At 35.6% G+C, this 18,525-nt stretch overlaps 1 protein-coding gene across 1 annotated transcript; it reads left to right on the top strand.

Moving 5' to 3' along the window:
* The first annotated feature begins 430 nt into the window (after positions 1 to 430).
* Positions 431 to 2,319, top strand: LOC133830566 (geranylgeranyl diphosphate reductase, chloroplastic). Its single transcript, XM_062260551.1, has 2 exons — positions 431 to 1,191; positions 1,513 to 2,319. Exons 1-2 carry the CDS (start codon positions 496 to 498, stop codon positions 2,212 to 2,214), a joined length of 1,398 nt encoding a protein of 465 aa, XP_062116535.1. The 5' UTR covers positions 431 to 495; the 3' UTR covers positions 2,215 to 2,319.
* Positions 2,320 to 18,525: the final 16,206 nt, after the last annotated feature.

An 18,525-nucleotide genomic window follows, 5' to 3' on the forward strand; every position in this document is an offset into this window, starting at 1 on the left:
AACTAAAATAAAATCCAAATCTTGATCACCAATCTAAATCCTCCATTTTATGAAGTCCCTTGTTGTATTAACAACTGGTGGTGACCAGTGTCCTTAAAAAACTCTTATATTATCTGACGTGGCAAAAATCTATTGGCTGCATGTAATGAAATCTTTCAACCCGATCACCTGACACACTCAATAAAAAGGCGGACGACGTGGCATGATATGAGCCATTCTTCACGTCCGTTAGAATTACAAACCATCACACAGCGCAATCCCAGAAAAATACAAATAAAACCCAAAAAATCTATCCAATTTATCCACATCGAATCTCACCCGTTCATTCCTATAATCGAGTGGCCACGATACCTTCATATCCCAAACAATATCCACCAAAAATTAAATTATAATAATTAATAAATAAAAATCTCACTTCATAGTATTCTTTTCCACTCGAGCTCCACCCTCTATCTTCGTCCTCAACCTTCTACGAGTCGCAGAGCCCAAAGCAAGATGGCCTCCATTGCCCTCAAATCCTTCGTCGGCCTCCGCCAATCGTCGCTGGAGAAGCCCCAGTTCACCGTCCAAGCAAAACCCCTAATCAACGTCCAAACCCCTCGCCGATTCCGAGTCGTCGCCGGTAAATTCAGTCCTAAAGTTTCCGGCCGGAACCTGCGAGTTGCCATCATCGGCGGAGGACCAGCTGGTGGTGCCGCGGCTGAAACCCTCGCCAAGGGTGGGATCGAGACGTTCCTGATTGAGCGGAAGCTTGACAATTGCAAGCCATGCGGCGGAGCCATCCCGCTATGTATGGTTGGAGAGTTCGATTTGCCTCTGGACATAATCGACAGGAAGGTGACGAAGATGAAGATGATTTCGCCATCGAACGTCGCCGTCGATATCGGCCGGACACTGAAGCCGCACGAGTACATTGGGATGGTCCGGCGAGAGGTTCTGGACTCGTATTTGAGGAACCGGGCAATGGAGAATGGGGCTAAGGTGATCAATGGGTTGTTCTTGAAAATGGATATGCCTAAAGAGGATAACGCCCCGTACGTTCTGCACTTCACGGAGTATGATGGCAAGGCCGGTGGAACAGGGGATAAGCGGACAATGGAGGTGGATGCTGTGATTGGGGCCGATGGTGCTAATTCCAGAGTCGCTAAGGCCATCGGTGCAGGTGATTATGAATACGCCATTGCGTTTCAGGTATCATAGCCTAAGATTCTTCTATCGTTTTGGTTTTTTTTTTATTTGACTATAGAGACCAACTTAGAGGATTGCATTGTTAATAAATTTGCACTTAATTTGGAGATTAAGAGTGTAAAAATATAAAAGGGATGTTTATGGCTTTTATTGACATTTTTATGCACTGATGGCTGCAATGACACAAGGGAAGATCTTATTATTTTTAGTATCACTAATGTAATGAATGGAACCAAGGAACAATACTAATGTGTAATCCTATGTTATCTAACACAATTGGACTAGAGAAATTTACAATCTTGATTTTTCATTGTACATTTCCAGGAAAGAATCAAAATCCCTGATGACAAAATGGTGTACTATGAGGACCTAGCTGAGATGTACGTAGGCGACGATGTTTCGCCTGACTTTTACGGCTGGGTTTTCCCCAAGTGTGATCATGTGGCTGTTGGTACTGGGACAGTGACACACAAAGGAGACATCAAGAAGTTCCAACTAGCAACAAGAAACCGTGCCAAGGACAAGATTTTAGGCGGCAAGATCATTCGAGTTGAAGCGCATCCGATCCCTGAACACCCCCGCCCTCGCAGGCTAGCGGGGAGAGTGGCCTTGGTTGGTGATGCAGCTGGTTATGTGACCAAATGCTCCGGCGAAGGCATCTATTTTGCAGCCAAGAGTGGGAGGATGTGTGCGGAGGCGATTGTGGAGGGTTCAGAGAATGGGAAGAGGATGGTAGATGAAGGGGACTTGAGGAAGTACTTGGAGAAGTGGGACAAGACTTACTGGCCTACTTACAAGGTGTTGGATATTTTGCAGAAGGTTTTCTACAGGTCTAACCCCGCGAGAGAGGCTTTTGTGGAGATGTGTGCAGATGAGTATGTGCAGAAGATGACTTTTGATAGCTATTTGTATAAGAGGGTTGTGCCTGGGAATCCATTGGAGGATTTGAAGTTGGCTGTGAATACTATTGGGAGCTTGGTGAGAGCTAATGCACTTAGGAGGGAGATGGATAAACTTAGGGTATGAAATCAAATCCTTTTTGTGAGTATGTAACTTATATTGTCTGTTTTTTTTCCTAACATTATGTATGATACAGTTTTATTTGGAGCCAAGATGTTGAGTTTCAAGTCATATTTGTTCAGAGGATTTTCTTAATTCTTCTCACTTAATTAGATAGTGTTATAGATGAAAAATAGCATCAACAAAGAAGATGTTGATTTGGTTGTGGTAACATCCTAACAGGTCCTCCTTCCCGTTTGGTGAAATTGCAGTCACCTTGTTCATGAATTTGCTAAAATATAGAAAGAAAAAAAAAACATTTCTACAAATAAAAAATTCTGCATTGGGCAAATTGGTCTGGATAATAACTTATGTTATAAAGTTGGAAAAATATAAAAGACACATGGAAAGTTAAATCAATGGCGCAGGGGCTGAAGTCCTGAACCATGACAACACCTTGTTATATTTGTCTCAAGAAACTCAAGTAAGATTAAAAGCTCGAGATTTAGACAATTTTTTTAAAAAAAAATCTTGCAACATTTACATTTTAAAATGGCTGGCACAAATGGATTCCGAATTTCTAACTTCTTTTTTCCTCACTTCCCCAATTCCTCTTGTCATTAACTTATTTTAAGGGAGATTTGTCAAACAAAACTTTGAAGACATCTTCCTCCTTTCATTTTAAACTATTGATTAAAATAATATTTGTACTTATTTTCATGGATGCCGCTTTCATTATCTGACCCTTACATAAATAATGCTTATATTAAAAATCATTTTAGAAAAAAAATTATTTAGTTTTGTTAGCAAAAATTTATAAATTTTACAAAATAAAAATTCTAATTCGTAATAGTTACTTAGAGCATTCTCATTTTCTTTATTTTACATTAAACTTTTACATTACTCCATACGACAACTTCTCTATTTTTTGTTCACATCATTTAACATTATATTTTTAAATATATTTTATTCATTTAAAATATATTCTTAAAATATCAATGATATCCCATATTAAGTAGTCATATATATTTATTGAGTAGTTGACCTTCGGAACTCGCTCTATAGTAAGCTCCTTAGAGCACTCTCGTCAGTTTATCTACTCTATACTCCAAAATGCATTACTAAAACCTCACTTTCTTTATTTTAAATCAAATTTTTACATTATATCATATATCAGTTTCTCTATATTTTTTTACATCATTTAAATATCATATCTTTTGACATTTTAATTTAATTAAAATAATAAAAAGGAATAATAAAACTAATAAATTTGGAAAGAGAAAGAAAGAAAAGTGAATAAAAAATAGAAAAACTGTCTAGAGGAGCTCTAAAACGTCTATAAATGTAGAGAAGAAAACAAAAAATATAGAGAGCCCCAAAATGAAGAATGAGTTTAAAGGGGCTAGTAGAAGGGATGTTAATCATCTTTATTCAAATTTGTAGAGAAGTAGCTCCTTTAAAGGAGCTAATGGTAGTGCTCTTAAAAATAGAAGAGTGTTCTAGGACATTAGTATCATTATGAAATCTCGGTAATCCAAAAAATGCATGCCATATCCAGAGGTCATATGACGCTACTGCTTCTAAAATTATTGTTGGCTCGTGAATATGACCACAATACATTTATTTCCATGCACTTGGACAATTTTTTCATTTCCAATGCATGCAATCAATACTTCCCAACATTCTAGGAAACCCACAACTTTCTCCAATCGGGAGCAATCTAGCAATATCATTGTCGTTTGGTGATCTTAAGTATTCGTTGGAGAATATGCCAATGACAACCTTAACAAATTTCTTCAAACACTTAGTTGTTCTATTTTATGCAATCCTTGAGTATTCATCTACAAAATCACCAGATACTCCATATGCTAATATTCTCATCACATCAGTTATTTTGGCAAGGGAGGAATGACCAAGTCTTCCAGCAACATTTCTTCTTTGGATGAAATATGGTTCATATTCTTCGACTTCATCTTTAATCTGCAAGAAAAGATGACGTTCCATTTGAAATCTCCTACGGAATAAATTCAGTGGATATGTAGGTGATTCGGCAAAAATAATCTTGAAAAAGACATTGGTGGCCCTCAAGTGAATTTATTTGAATTGAGACACGTGATGTTGAGCCTTTATCATTACCTGAACGCTCTTCTCTGATAGCACGAATTAAATTTAAATCGAAATCCTTGTCAGATGACGAAGAGTCAAGGAATAACTCATAAGTTTGATCCATACAAACTATATAGAAGGAAGAAAAAAAAGTGTTAGGGAACCTATTTTAGGTATTGACCACGATGAATTGAAAAACCATTACATACGAATACTATTCCTTCACTCTTGAGACTAACAAAACAGATTAATACTGAAATCAATACATTTAAACATCCTAAAGAGACAAATTGATAGAAATGTGAGGCCACATATAGTGAGTCTGACAGAAAGATGGGTGGTTCGGCTACGAGTTTGAGTGAGAGAGAAGAATTGTTGTACCCTAAAAATACGAGCTCAATTATCTTGCTCGGGGTATAGCTAGCACAAAATAAATAAAGGAGGCAAGACTTCAGAGATATCTTGCCAACTCCAAGTCAAACAACTCGATGCTATGTCACTGAATCAAGGACGACCCAGGATCCTTCAGATCGTTTGAAGCGCGGATGACAAAGGTCAAAGTATCTAATGCCCAGTGTCCATATCGCCTTCACTAACCCTGAGTATTATTTGAGTCAATTTGTCCTGCTCCAGTTACATCCAGTTCGAGGATGGCATCTAGCTTGGGGTAATTCAACGATGCACATGGAAGAATCATTACGGACTTGGATGCCTGATATGCATAATAAATGTACACAGTCGTTATATTCATTTATTGATGGATGTAAATGGAAATAGGCTTAATTAAGATAATTACATATCATTTAATTTGGGAAGTTACCCAATATTGTATGTTACCATTTATAGTACAGTTACCCAATATTGTCCATCATAATTCCGAATAAATATAAGGGGAATTGATAGTAAAAGGGGTGTACATCTTGTATGCCAAAGCTCTGCTAAAATTATCATAAACAATTTCTTCAAGAGTTCCACAACAAGAATAAGAGTGACTCGTGGACTAGGTGGATTTTAACTACTGAACCACGTAAAAGCTTCGTGAGTTTATATTTACGGTTTATTATCAAGATTAATCTCTCTAATTAGATTTTTTAATCCCTTGTTGGCGAAAAACCACCTCAAGTATACACAATCGTAACAACTAATAAAGTGATAAATCAAATATCGTTCCCACAAAGACTATTATTAACAACCAAAAATCTTTAATTCTAATTGATTGACAAATAACGAATTCCGAATTTACAAAAGTAAAGGAATAAAATAGAACAATAGAGAACTCAATACTAAATATTAATTTAATGGAATAAGAATTAGGATTATTAACTTCATCAACTATCCACCTATGCCTCTCTAATGTGAATTTAAGAATTCTTATCTCTATTGTGATAGCGGATTACAATTATAAATTATATTCTTACTAGGACATATAATTCTCTACAATAAGCAATCTCCTACATCTATGTGGTAAACTAACATATTGCAGGCATTAAACACGTAATCTCTAAGCTACACAAATCATACAGGTACTCTCGCCCAATATAAATCTATGATTATTTGACTATAACATATTTATCATTCACTTCTCAGATCTCATATTAAAATCATATAAATCATGCAAATGGTGATCAAGCATTAAATATAAGACAAATAATTCACAATATTGATAAGGAATTCATAAAAACTTCATTAGATAATCATATGGTTTCAAGATGAATCCATTAACACCATAAATAAGAAATTAATTCATGCTAAACATAATCAAATCCATCAAAATAAATATAAACATTACTACAAGAGAAATTAAAAGAAGAATAAAAGGAAAAAGAATGATAGAAATTAGTTTATCTCCAAGCTTTTGCCTCCACAGAGTGTTTCCTTGAATCTCTCATTAGGGTTCTCCCTTCAAAAATCGTCATAATGTTGCTTAAATAGTAGCTTGTGCTTTGAACGTGATCCACTTTTGCCATTGCTTAAAATGCCCTAATCTGCATGTTGACCGACTCAGGTGTCGCGGCCCCATAAGTGTGTGTCGTGGCCCGTGTCCACAATTCAAAATCGTCTCGTCTCTGACTTAACTAGCGCTGCGGCCCTACTATGCCTGCATCGCGGCAGTAATTCCTCAAGTAATAGCACCGCAGCCCTCGTTTGCCCAGAACCTTCATTTCTCTGTTTCATCACAGCGTTGTGGCTCAAATATTTAGTGTCGCGACTCTAATGTCCGATTTTTGCCAATTTACTTCTTTTTGGGGTCAAACACGGTCTTTTCATCAGTTCTTCAATAAATCATGAAATATCAACAAACAAAGGCAACAAAAGCACCATATTGCACAAACATAACCAAATAAGCTCAAATATTCCCTTAAACAACTCTCTAATACACCATTAAAATTACTCTATTAGGGGAATTGACAATAAAAGGGACGTACATCTTGTATGCCAAAGCTCAATTGAAATTGTCATAAACAATTTCTTCAAGAGTTCCAAAACAAGAATAAGAGTGACTTGTGGACTAGGTGGATTTTAACCACTGAACCATGTAAAAGTTTCGTGAGTTTATATTTACGGTTTCTTATCAAGCTTAATCTCCCTAATCAGATTTTGTTAATCCCCTGTTGGTGAAAAATCATGTCAACAGATTGGTGCTTTCAGTAAGAGCAGATTAAGTTTGAAATTCATCAAAAAATATTCGACACAACAATCAACATGGTGGTCACTCGTTCCATGCACGCCAATGAATCAGAGAGACCTGGTGATCTTGGAGAGGGCACATCTGTACAATTGTTGGGATTTGTGCCCTTAAAGCGTATTTCTTTATAAACGATTACTAATAAAGTTAATATTTTGCACTCATATTTGTATTTAATTATACATGTCATTTATCATGAAGATCCAATACTATTAATGTGGTCTTGAATTAAGTATATAAGAGGATTTAATTCAAGATAATAATATAAAAAAATTTCTGTAATCGCTAAATAAAGTGGAAGGTTTATTTAATAAAGATTATGAGTATGGTCTATCTTCTGTTTAAGACAAAACAATTTATCTAGACTATTAAGTGTAGCGAAACAAAAAGATAGAGGTACCGTATAAAATATAGATTGTATTGGACTGGGACACGATGAAAGAAAGAACTTATGATAATCTCTGTTAAAATATAGAAGTTGAACATTCATAAATAGATGGTCGTTTGAGACTTGACCTCAATCCTGAAGTGAGTAATGAAATCATATTTGTACTTTTATGACTTTTGACTTATCGAGTAAGGTTCAATATTCCTATGACCAAATTCCTGATATCTTGGAGTCATAGAACTACAAGTGGCTGGGAACATACTTCACAGATATGGAATCTGCTCCTTACTTAAATGAAAGCAGATTAGTTGTTCCTTTTAGTGTTGATTCAGGACTTGAACATAGAGCACTCAATTTCTGTTAAAGAACAGAAATTTCATTCTATAATTAAATTTATAGAATAATGTTCATTAGAGAATCAATGGAACTAATTGATAAAGACATAATTAGAGAGGTTAACGATATTAAGAACTAACTTTAATTATGAACAACTAGCAGAGGGTCATAACTCATGCAATGACTAAATCAATGGAAGACTTTATAGTTATAGCTTCTAATAATATAAGATTGTAGTTTTGAGAGTTCAACTATGAATTTCTAGTGGAATAATTCATCGTTAATAAATTAATTAATGGAACTAAGAATTAGTGAAATTAATTAAATTATTGGAGCTTAGAACTACGAGTCCATACTATCCCCGTACTAGCTCGATAACACAGAGGTATGATTTTGGTATTAAAATGAAATAATTTAAAAAATAATAAAGTATTATTTTTAATCTCACACATTAATATTATTTGTGAAATAATATTTAAAATATTATTTTTTGACCTGTAAAATTGGCCAACAGTTGTATGTACGATATACGACACCTTTTGAACGATATAAATGTAAATATACAACAAAGTACAAATATCTAAACAAATAACACAAACATTTATAGTGGTTTAGCCTTGTTCTGATGAACAATAATAACCTAATCTACTTAGTATTTAATATTGAATCACTCAATTGAAAATTACAAAGATGAATTGAAGAGTTCACTCATCACATATTGTTAGGAATGACTTTCCTAATACACAACGGAATGGTGATGGGTTGGCCCAGTGTACAACAAAAATTTTGTATCATATTTAAACTACCTTTAAATATGCGGATCCAATATACATACATTAATCATAAGCAAGATAGGAATAAGAATCATACCTCTTGAAGCCTATCAAGTGTCTTTGCTATCTTTTTGTAATAAAAACGATCTTCCTATCCAAGCTGCTCACAGGTACTCACACTAAGATCTTCCACATCATTCTCTACACCTCAAGAAGTGTGTGGGCACTTAGAGAATAAATGATAGTTAATTTGTGATTCTACTTGATGTACTCAACACATGAGATCAAGAGAATAGGTCTGAGAATTTGTTCTTTATCTTTTCAGGGAGAGATTGAAAATTATCATTCTATTTTTCAGAGAGCGAATAATGATTTGTCTTCTATTTTCTCATAAGTCTTACTTAATATAGAAAATGTTTAATTTAAAAAATAAATCTGTAACTAACTTACAATTTATCTTTTAATTAATTAATCATCTTATTAATGAAAATATCCAAAAAAATAATATTTTTAATTATCCATTAATTAATCAATTGAATAAATAAAATTGAAAAGTCTGTCCCTGAAAATATGCAGTATTGTGTGTGGTCGTGTACCGCCCTAATTTTTAGGGATATTTAATTTTTTTCTATTTTTATTTAATTATTTATTCAAACTACTTTGTTAGATAAAAATCTAACAAGCTAATAATTAATTCAAATTTAAATTTAAATTTAAATTAAATATCTTTTTAACTAATTATCAAACATAATTAATTATTTGAATAAATATCAATCTTTTAAATTCAAATCCAATTTGAACTTATCATATTATTATCTCCCACTCAAATAAAGATATTTAATTAATTCTACTAATTAATTAAATCTAATATAATTTCGAAAATAGATATTTAATTTATTATAATTTCAAAAATTATAATTAATTAATTATTTAATTTAATTTCAAATTTAATTTAAAAAATTATATTATAATTTAATTTTAATTAATTTTGTTAATTACAGCTAATTTGTAATTAATTAATTAATCACTATCATCAAATAATTGCATATTTGGTCCGAAGAACAAATTTCTTCTTAAATATGTCTTTTAACTATTTTTCATTTTATATCAACTCTTACATTGAATAGTGTTGATAGAGCTGCTGTGGGGACTTATGGACCTATAATTCCAAGCTCCAATAAATTGAGATTATTAATTAAACTCTTTAATTAAATAATATTAATTTATTAATCTCATGATTACTCCACCATAAATGAGACTGCACTCTTGTAATTATAGACATTTCATTTACTGAGTACTTTATAATGATAAAGCATCCATTGATATAATCATTGCATACAAATTAACCCTCTAATAATGGTTCATAATTAATCGGGAATAAAATTACCATTTTACCCTTTTAATTATCTCTTGTTTCCTTAAGTTGACTTTACTAGTGAAGGTTAATTCATAACTAAATTATGAATTTGAGCTCAATAACCTTTCAGTCCCAAAAGTCAACCCTTAAGAGAACCATTATTCAATCTCTTGAGAGAAGACATAGATTCCATATCTGTATACTATGTCCCCAACCATTTACATTAATGAGTTTCGAAAACAAAAGTTTCTAGCATGATCATTCTGACAGACCCTAATGAGTGAATCAAAGAACTCATATAACATAAACAGGAGTTCATAGTAACTTTAGGATTAAGATCTATTTGTATATGATCATCAGTTGATATATTTAATTAACACTTCGAAACGGTATTTAACTAAGTATTAATAAACATATCTGGTCCAGTTCTATATATTCTCTAATATATAAAGTGCCTCCACTAAAGTACCCTACTACACTAGTGATCTAGATCTAGATCACATGTATTCATAATACTAGTGGACCGTACTTGCAGAAATTATTCTAAAGATTCCATAACTTTATTTTACTGCGAACTATTCAAGTTCATTTATCTCAAACACAATCCTCCCGTACCAATACGTGTTTGAGATCACATATATGAACATAGAAATTTTTCTGATATTTACAAAATATTATCACAGAATAATATAGTCCATAAAATATATACATAACAAATTCAATTTATTTATTTATTTCACAAAACAATGTCTACTACATATGCTTTCAGAGCACAATTCCCAACAATCTCCCACTTTCCCTAAAGCAAATGAGGCATCTCTCTCATTCCCATGTTTCTTACATGCTCCTTAAAAGATTTTATGGATAAAGTCTTTGTGAAAGGATTTGCAAGATTATGCTCTGAAGCTATCTTCATAACTGTAACATCTCCTTGATGAACTATATCTCTAAGCAAGTGATACTTCCTCTCGATGTGTTTTCCCCTCTTGTGACTACGTGGTTCCTTTGAGTTAGCTACTGTCCCACTGTTGTCACAGTATAGGACTAGTGGCTTATCCACATCTAACACTACTTCCAGATCAGAATAGAACTTTTTGAGCCACACAGCCTCCTTAGCTGCTTCACAAGCTGCTATATACTCGACTTCCATGGTGGAGTCTGCAATGCTGGTTTGTTTAATACTTTGCCAGACTACTACTGCTCCTCCAAGAGTAAACACTGATCCAGAAGTCAATTTTTGACTATCTCTGTCTGATTGAAAATCAGAATCAGTGTAACTAGTGGGGTTCAGGTCTCCACCTGAATATACACGCATATAATCTCTAGTATTTCTTAGATACTTGAGAATATTCTTCACTGCAATCTAATGACTCAATCTAGGTGTTGACTGCGTTTTTAGCCAATGACGTGAGAACGTCAAAACGACAAGCCTTCAAGAGAAATAAAAACGACACAGACGGTTTAAACAAGAAAATAAATAACACATGAGATTTTTATAGTGGTTCAGCCCCGATTGTCGGTAATAGCCTAATCCACTTAGAGTTGTGATTTATAAACCTGTACTCAAGATCAGATGGACTGAGCCAACTGAGTTTCTTCAGTACAAATTGCAAAAATACAAGAATTCTCTCTCTAGAATACTCATACCCAACTTTCTCTCTCTAGAATACACAGTCCCAATTTTCTCTCTCTAGAAAGAAGAAGCAGAAGAAGCCCCTCTCTCATCCCATAAACTCTCTATTTATAGGCCTGGGATCCTCAACTGATATCCCCTTATGATAGGGATATTTTATTATATTTATTACATTTAAACATTCAAAATTCGAAATGTAACAAACCCCCCATTTGTGGGAAGAATGAGAGATTCCCGCGTATGTTGTTGAAGCTGTCTCTGGGAATCTTGACTTAGTCTCCTCTAGCTAGTTGATCCACCTCCTACTAACCACTCATGCAAGTGTTGGTCGGACGTGCATGGTGGCAGGACATGCATGGTGGTAGGACATGTTTTCGTGGATTGAACGTGCATGGTGGTAGGACATGCACTTCTCTCCTCTAACATGGCACTCTCCTCTAGCATGCCATGTTCCTCCTTGAACCAATCTCCTTGGCTTCTCCTCGGACCAAGGTGGTCCGAGGCAACCTCCTTGGCACCTCACCTCGGACAACATTGAGGCAACCTCCTTGGCACCTCACCTCGGACAACATTGAGGCAACCTCCTTAGCACCTCACCTTGGACAACATTGAGGCAACCTCCTCCATAACATCTCACCTTGGACAAGATCAAGGCATTCTCCTTTAGCATCTCCCAAACATGTCCGATCGAACATTGTATAGGCTCTCCTTATCAAAATCTAAGTCTCCTTCCTCTTGCATGAGACTCCTCCTCCTTAGCTACTTACCTTGGACACGTTCGAGCCAACACTTAGGAAACCTTGGGAGGCTTTCCTCCTACACACCCTTGGGGTCTCTTAGGACCACATCCTCCTTGGGGTCTCCTAAGACCACTCCCTTGGGGTCTCCTAGGACCACATCCTCCTTGGGGTCTCCTAGGACCACTCCCCTTAGCTCTCCTAGAATGCATTCTCCTTAGCCTCCTAGGATGCATTCTCCAATTTTTGGGTATAACACTAGGATTGGATTGATAACAGCTGACTATCCCTACTGCATAACAAATTTCAGGTCTTGTACACAACATGGCGTACATTAGACCGCCTACTGTTGAGGCATAGGGATACTGTCTCATATCTTCCTCTTCCTAAGGTGTTTTGGGACACTGCTCCATGGAAAGGAATAATCCAAAATGGGTTGGCATATCACCCTTTTTGGAGTTTTGCATATTAAAGCGTTCTAGGACCTTATCAATATAAGTTGCTTGAGATAGTGCCAAAGTTTTGTTCTGTCTATCTCTAAGAATCTTAATGCCCAGAACATACTTGGCTTCTCCCAAATATTTCATTTGGAATTGTTCAGCTAACCAGTTCTTTACCTTTTATAATGATGTTACGTCATTTCCAATCAGTAATATATCATCAACATAAAGAACGAGGAATACTACTACACCATCTTTGATTTGTTTATAGACGCAAGGTTCGCCAACGTTTTGTTCAAAACCAAACGTTTTAATTGTGTCATCAAATCTAAGATTCCAAGATCTAGAAGCTTGTTTGAGTCCATAGATGGACCTAAGAAGCTTGCAAAATTTTTCTCTTGACCTTTTAATTCGAACCCTTTTGGTTGAGACATGTAAATGGTTTTGTCAAGGTTGCCATTCAGAAAAGCTGTTTTGACATCCATTTGCCAAATCTCATAATCCATGCACGCAGCAACGGACAAGAGTATACGAATGGATTTTAGCATGGCTACAAGAGAAAAGGTTTCTTCATAGTCAACCCCTTCTTTCTGTGTGTAACCTTTGGCTACAATCCTTGCTTTGAAAGTCTCTACTTTCCCATCCACTCCTCTTTTCTTCTTGAATATCCACTTGCAACCAATGGGTTTGATATTCTCAGGTGGATCTTCAAGAACCCAGATAGAATTGGAATACATCGATTCCATTTCTTGGTTCATGGCATCTTGCCATTTTTCCTTGTCAGAATCATTCATCGCATCTCTAAATGTCAATGGATCATCTTTGTTTGTGTCAGACACAAGCATTTGAACTTCGTGTTCATAGCGTGTGGGTTGCTTGCTAACCCTCCCACTACGACGAGGTTCACTACTATTCTGTCTAAAACTAGCAGTTTCCTCTTTCCGTTTTTCATTGGTTGTTGCTAGTGACTTTGCAACTTCATTTGAGACTATCTCCTCCAGAACAACCTTACTGCGAGGTTTGTGGTTATTCACATAGTCATGTTCAAGAAAAGTTGCATTTGTTGATACAAATGTTTTATTTTCTTTTGGACTATAGAAAATTCCACCTCTGGTCTCTTTGGAATAACCTACAAACATGCACACATCAGAGCGTGATTCCAACTTCCCGGTCTTTCCTTTAAGCACGTGTGCAGGACACCCCCAAATTCGAAAATGGTGTAAACTAGGTTTACAACCATTCCATAATTCTATGGGTGTCTTTTGGACAGACTTAGATGGAACAACATTTAAAATGTATAGAGCACATTGAATCGCATAGCCCCAGAATGACAGTGGTAATGATGAGAAACTCATCATTGATCTAACCATATCTAATAACGTTCTGTTCCGTCTTTCTGAAACACCATTTTGCTGTGGCGTTCCAGGTGCTGTGAGTTGGGATTGAATGCCATGCTCACACAGATGGTCCTTGAATTCAAAATCCAAGTACTCTCCTCCTCGATCAGATCGAAGAGCTTTTAGTGACTTACCTAATTGCTTTTCAGCTTCTGCTTGAAATTCTTTGAACTTTCCAAAAGTTTCAGATTTTCTTTGCATTAAATATAAGTAACCATATCTTGAATAATCGTCAATAAAAGTGACAAAGTAGTCATAACCTCCTCTTGCTTGTACATTAAGTGGACCGCAAACATTCGTATGTACTAGCTGAAGTGGTTCTGTGGCTCTTGAACCTTTGGCAGAGAAATGTCTCTTGGTCATCTTGCCTTCTAGACATGATTCACAAACAGGGAGAGATCCAATAGATAGTTCTCTTAAAGGACCATCCTTTACAAGCCTATTAATTCTGTCTAGAACAATATGGCCCAATCTCAAGTGCCACAAATATGTTTCAATATTGGAATCAGTCTTTTGTCGTTTAATAGATCTAGGACTAGCTGTTTTAAATAATTCAGAATTATAAACATATTTCTCTTTAGCTTGCAATTTATAAAGCCCATTAATAGATTTTGCATAACATATCTTAAAAACATATCTTGAAATAACAATCGAATTATTATTAAAAGAAATTTTAAAATTTTGTTCATGCAACATAGAAACAAAAATTAAGTTTCTAGAAAATCCAAGAATATAATAAACATTCTCTAAAACAAGAAATTTATTCTTCTCAAATTCGAAACGGGCTGTTCCAATTGCTGCTGCAGAGACAATCTGACCACTGCCTACCTTCATAGTCACCTCTCATCAGCAAGCTTCCTCGTCGAACTAAGAATCTGTAGAGAAAAAAAAACATGGTTAGTGGCTCCTGAATCTACTATCCAGGATGAGGAATTGTCTTCCACTAAACAAGCTTCTAACACAAGTAAATCAAATTTACCTTTCTTTTTGTCTTTCAGGTTAGCAAGATACTTTGGACGGTTTCTCTTCCTGTGACCATCTTCTCCACAGTGAAAGCAAGCGCCTTTTGGGGTCTTCTTTTTGGAGTTTTTGGTGTTCTTGTTCTCTTTGTCTTTGGAGGACTTTGTAGGCTTCTTTGTATTCTTGTCTTTCTCCTTGTCCTTTCCATTTCCATTTTTCCTCTTTTTGGTTTTAGCCTTTGGAGAGGATGGGTTAGAATCAACAACATTTGCTTCTCCTTCTTTCTTAGAACCTTTGTTAAGAGATTCATAAGTTTGCAATTCATTCAACAGCTGTGTCATGTTATACATTAATTTGTTCATGACATAATTGGTTGTGAAACCTTTAAAAGCTGGAGAAGGCGATTAAAGTATAATGCTTACTTGAGTCCTTTCATCAATGATTGCCCCATGGATAATGGCATCATGCATTATATTGATCATGTCTAATACATGTTCTCTGACAGAAACTCCTTTCTTCATTTTCTTGGTCATGTAGGATCTGGTGGCCTCATGCCTACATTGGTCTGACTGCTGCCCAAACATATCTTGAAGGGTATCCCAGATCTCATAAGCATTTTCAGTGTTCTTAAACTTCTTTCTGAGCACATTGCTCATACTCTCAAGCATATAACACTTTGCTTTGTTGTTTGATAAGATCCAATTATTAAACTTTTCCCTTGCAGTTTTGGTAGCAGTAGTGGGAGGGACTTCAAGAAATTCCTCAGTCAAGACAAATTTGTGGTTCTCACATATTAATACAATGTTCAAGTTTGATTTCCATTTCATGTAGGTTTCACCAGTCAACTTTTCATTAGCAAGTAAAGAGGATACATGATTTGAGCTAGACATAATTGCTGAAAATAAATAAATAAACAAAAATGAATTTATGCATATAATAAATATCAATAATTTTCGGAATAGTAAATGTGATGCATGAATGCAACAATTAAAGAACACACATAAAAAATAATTACTAATTCCATGATTAATTAATTTGAACATTAGTGGACCAGCCTTAGGGTAGGTCAGACTAATTCCAAATTAATTTTGAGACAAGTTCTCAAATTTATAAGTGAAAACTTAAATCAATATTTATCTTTTGACTTATAAAACAACCGCTTGTTTGGTCAAGAATACACTAGTCCGCTCGAAAGCCTAATGTACCTTGTGAGTGTAACCCATTATTTTAGATCAATGACTTAACTCAAGAGTGTGCCTTAGGGTCAGTCAAACTTGAAATACATCGTTAAATCCTAGTCTTGAAAAAGAAGTTTGCCTTAAGAATAACACAGTCAGAAGCCTTCCTTAGGGGGACACAAGCAATGGTGCCGCGAGGCCCTCTCCATGCTACCTCGGTGCTAACTAATAATGGAGACCGTGGGACTTATTGTCATAACTCCCTCTCCCACTCAATATTTTAAAAAAATGCGCTTTCTCAAAACATCCCATGCTTTTTAATTGGTTTGTAAAAATAAAGTGATCTATTTTTACCAAATGATATTCTAATAATTACTAATCAAATTAAGCAAAATTAAAATTTTAGAACTATGCCCTAATTAATTCAATTTTAATTTGCTATAATTACTAAGAATATCATTTATGTGACAGTCAGATTCTCGTGATCCGTAAGGGGAAAGACCGGGTAAGCTGTGCAATCCCACACCGCCTGGGGAAGGTCAAATGTGATGATTCTAAGACTGTGTAGGTATGAGACTACACAATTGAAGAAGGCTTAAATGGATTGATGGGTACTACCTATATCAACAAGATGCATCTTGTTTTTGGTAGCCCATCACTTGAGAACTCCAAAGTTAAGGTTGCTTGACCTGGGGTAATCTAGGGATGGGTGACCTCCTGGGAAGTTTTCCTAGGAAGCATGTGAGTGAGGACAAAGCATGCTAAAAAGACTCGTGTTGGTTTGTAGGGCCAGTCGTCATTCCAGAAAGAAGCCATAGTGACGTGGGGCGTCACAAATGGTATCAGAGCCTTGACCCAGCCGGAAGTGTGGCTGACGGGGACGTCAGGACCATAGGGGGGGGTGATTGTGACAGTCAGATTCCCGTGATCCATAAGGGGAAAGACCGGGTAAGCTGTGCAATCCCACACCGCCTGGGGAAGGTCAAGTGTGATGATTCTAAGACTGTGTAGGTATGGGACTACACAGTTGAAGAGGGCTTAAATGGATTGATGGGTACTACCTATATCAACAAGATGCATCTTCTTTTCGGTAGCCCATCACTTGAGAACTCCAAAGTTAAGCGTGCTTGACCTGGGGTAATCTAGGGATGGGTGACCTCCTGTGAAGTTTTCCTAGGAAGCATGTGAGTGAGGACAAAGCATGCTGAAAAGACTCGTGTTGGTTTGTAGGGCCAGTCGTCATTCCAGAAAGCAGCCATAGTGACGTGGGGCGTCACAATTTATTTATTTATTTAATAAAACAATTTTATTAAATAATAGAAATTAAACAACTTTTGAAATCTATTTCCGCTCTTGAACTAGTTAAAACTAGATTTATTATTATATGATACATCACATAAAGCATATAATAACAAAGGACAATCCTAAGGCATGTTTATACTCATATGAGATGCATGCACAATTTTAAATACTGTGTGGGTTATATGTATGGCATGTCAAATATGCATGATAAAGTATTAAACAATTTAATCACATTCAAACATTTAAATAAATAAATACTGACTAAATAAGTAAATAAATGCGGGTAGGGTGTCTTGGGTATTTCTAGAATAATTACAACACTTGCAAAAATATACATAAAAATGTAAGAAACTAAATAAGACCTAAAGAGATCTCTATCTTCAACTTTGGGCCTTCCAAGTAGTCTTGATCCAGTAAGCCATTTATTCATTTAATTTTGAATTAAAATAACTTTTAATTATCTTAAACAAATTTTAAGAATAATTAACTTGGGCTTTAATGCCTAATAAGTTATTAGACCCAGTTTTGAATTTGGGGTCATACAATTAATTCAAAATAAAACAATTTTAATTATGGGCTAAAATTAATTAGGCCCATAATTTAAATGAATAACATGTGCAAACCCTAGGATTAAAAACCCTAGGGTGGCGGCATAAGTAGGCTTGACATGGAGCATGCGGCAAGCAGCTGGGAGGTGCGGCTGGGGCGCACTGGTAGCTACTGGTGGCTCGGCATGGGCACGCGGGGCTAGTGAGGTGCACAGGGGCGTGGGCGCGCGCAGCTGGGCAAGGTGCGCAGGGGCGCAGGCGCGCGACTGGGCGAGGCTCGGACTTCGGGGCTCAGGCCTTACAAAATTTTTTCAAATAATTTAATGTAGAAACTTAAATTACAAAAAATTCCTATGCCCAAAAATGGCTTACATTTCTCATCTATAATTTTAAGAACAATTCCTAAACCCAAAACATCATATAATTAACGACCCTTAAGAATAAACTATAATAGTACATACATCCATCCATTCACATATATTACAATAACATAAGAA

Source organism: Humulus lupulus, chromosome 4 (genome assembly GCF_963169125.1).
Source record: "Humulus lupulus chromosome 4, drHumLupu1.1, whole genome shotgun sequence".
Lineage (NCBI taxonomy): Eukaryota > Viridiplantae > Streptophyta > Magnoliopsida > Rosales > Cannabaceae > Humulus > Humulus lupulus.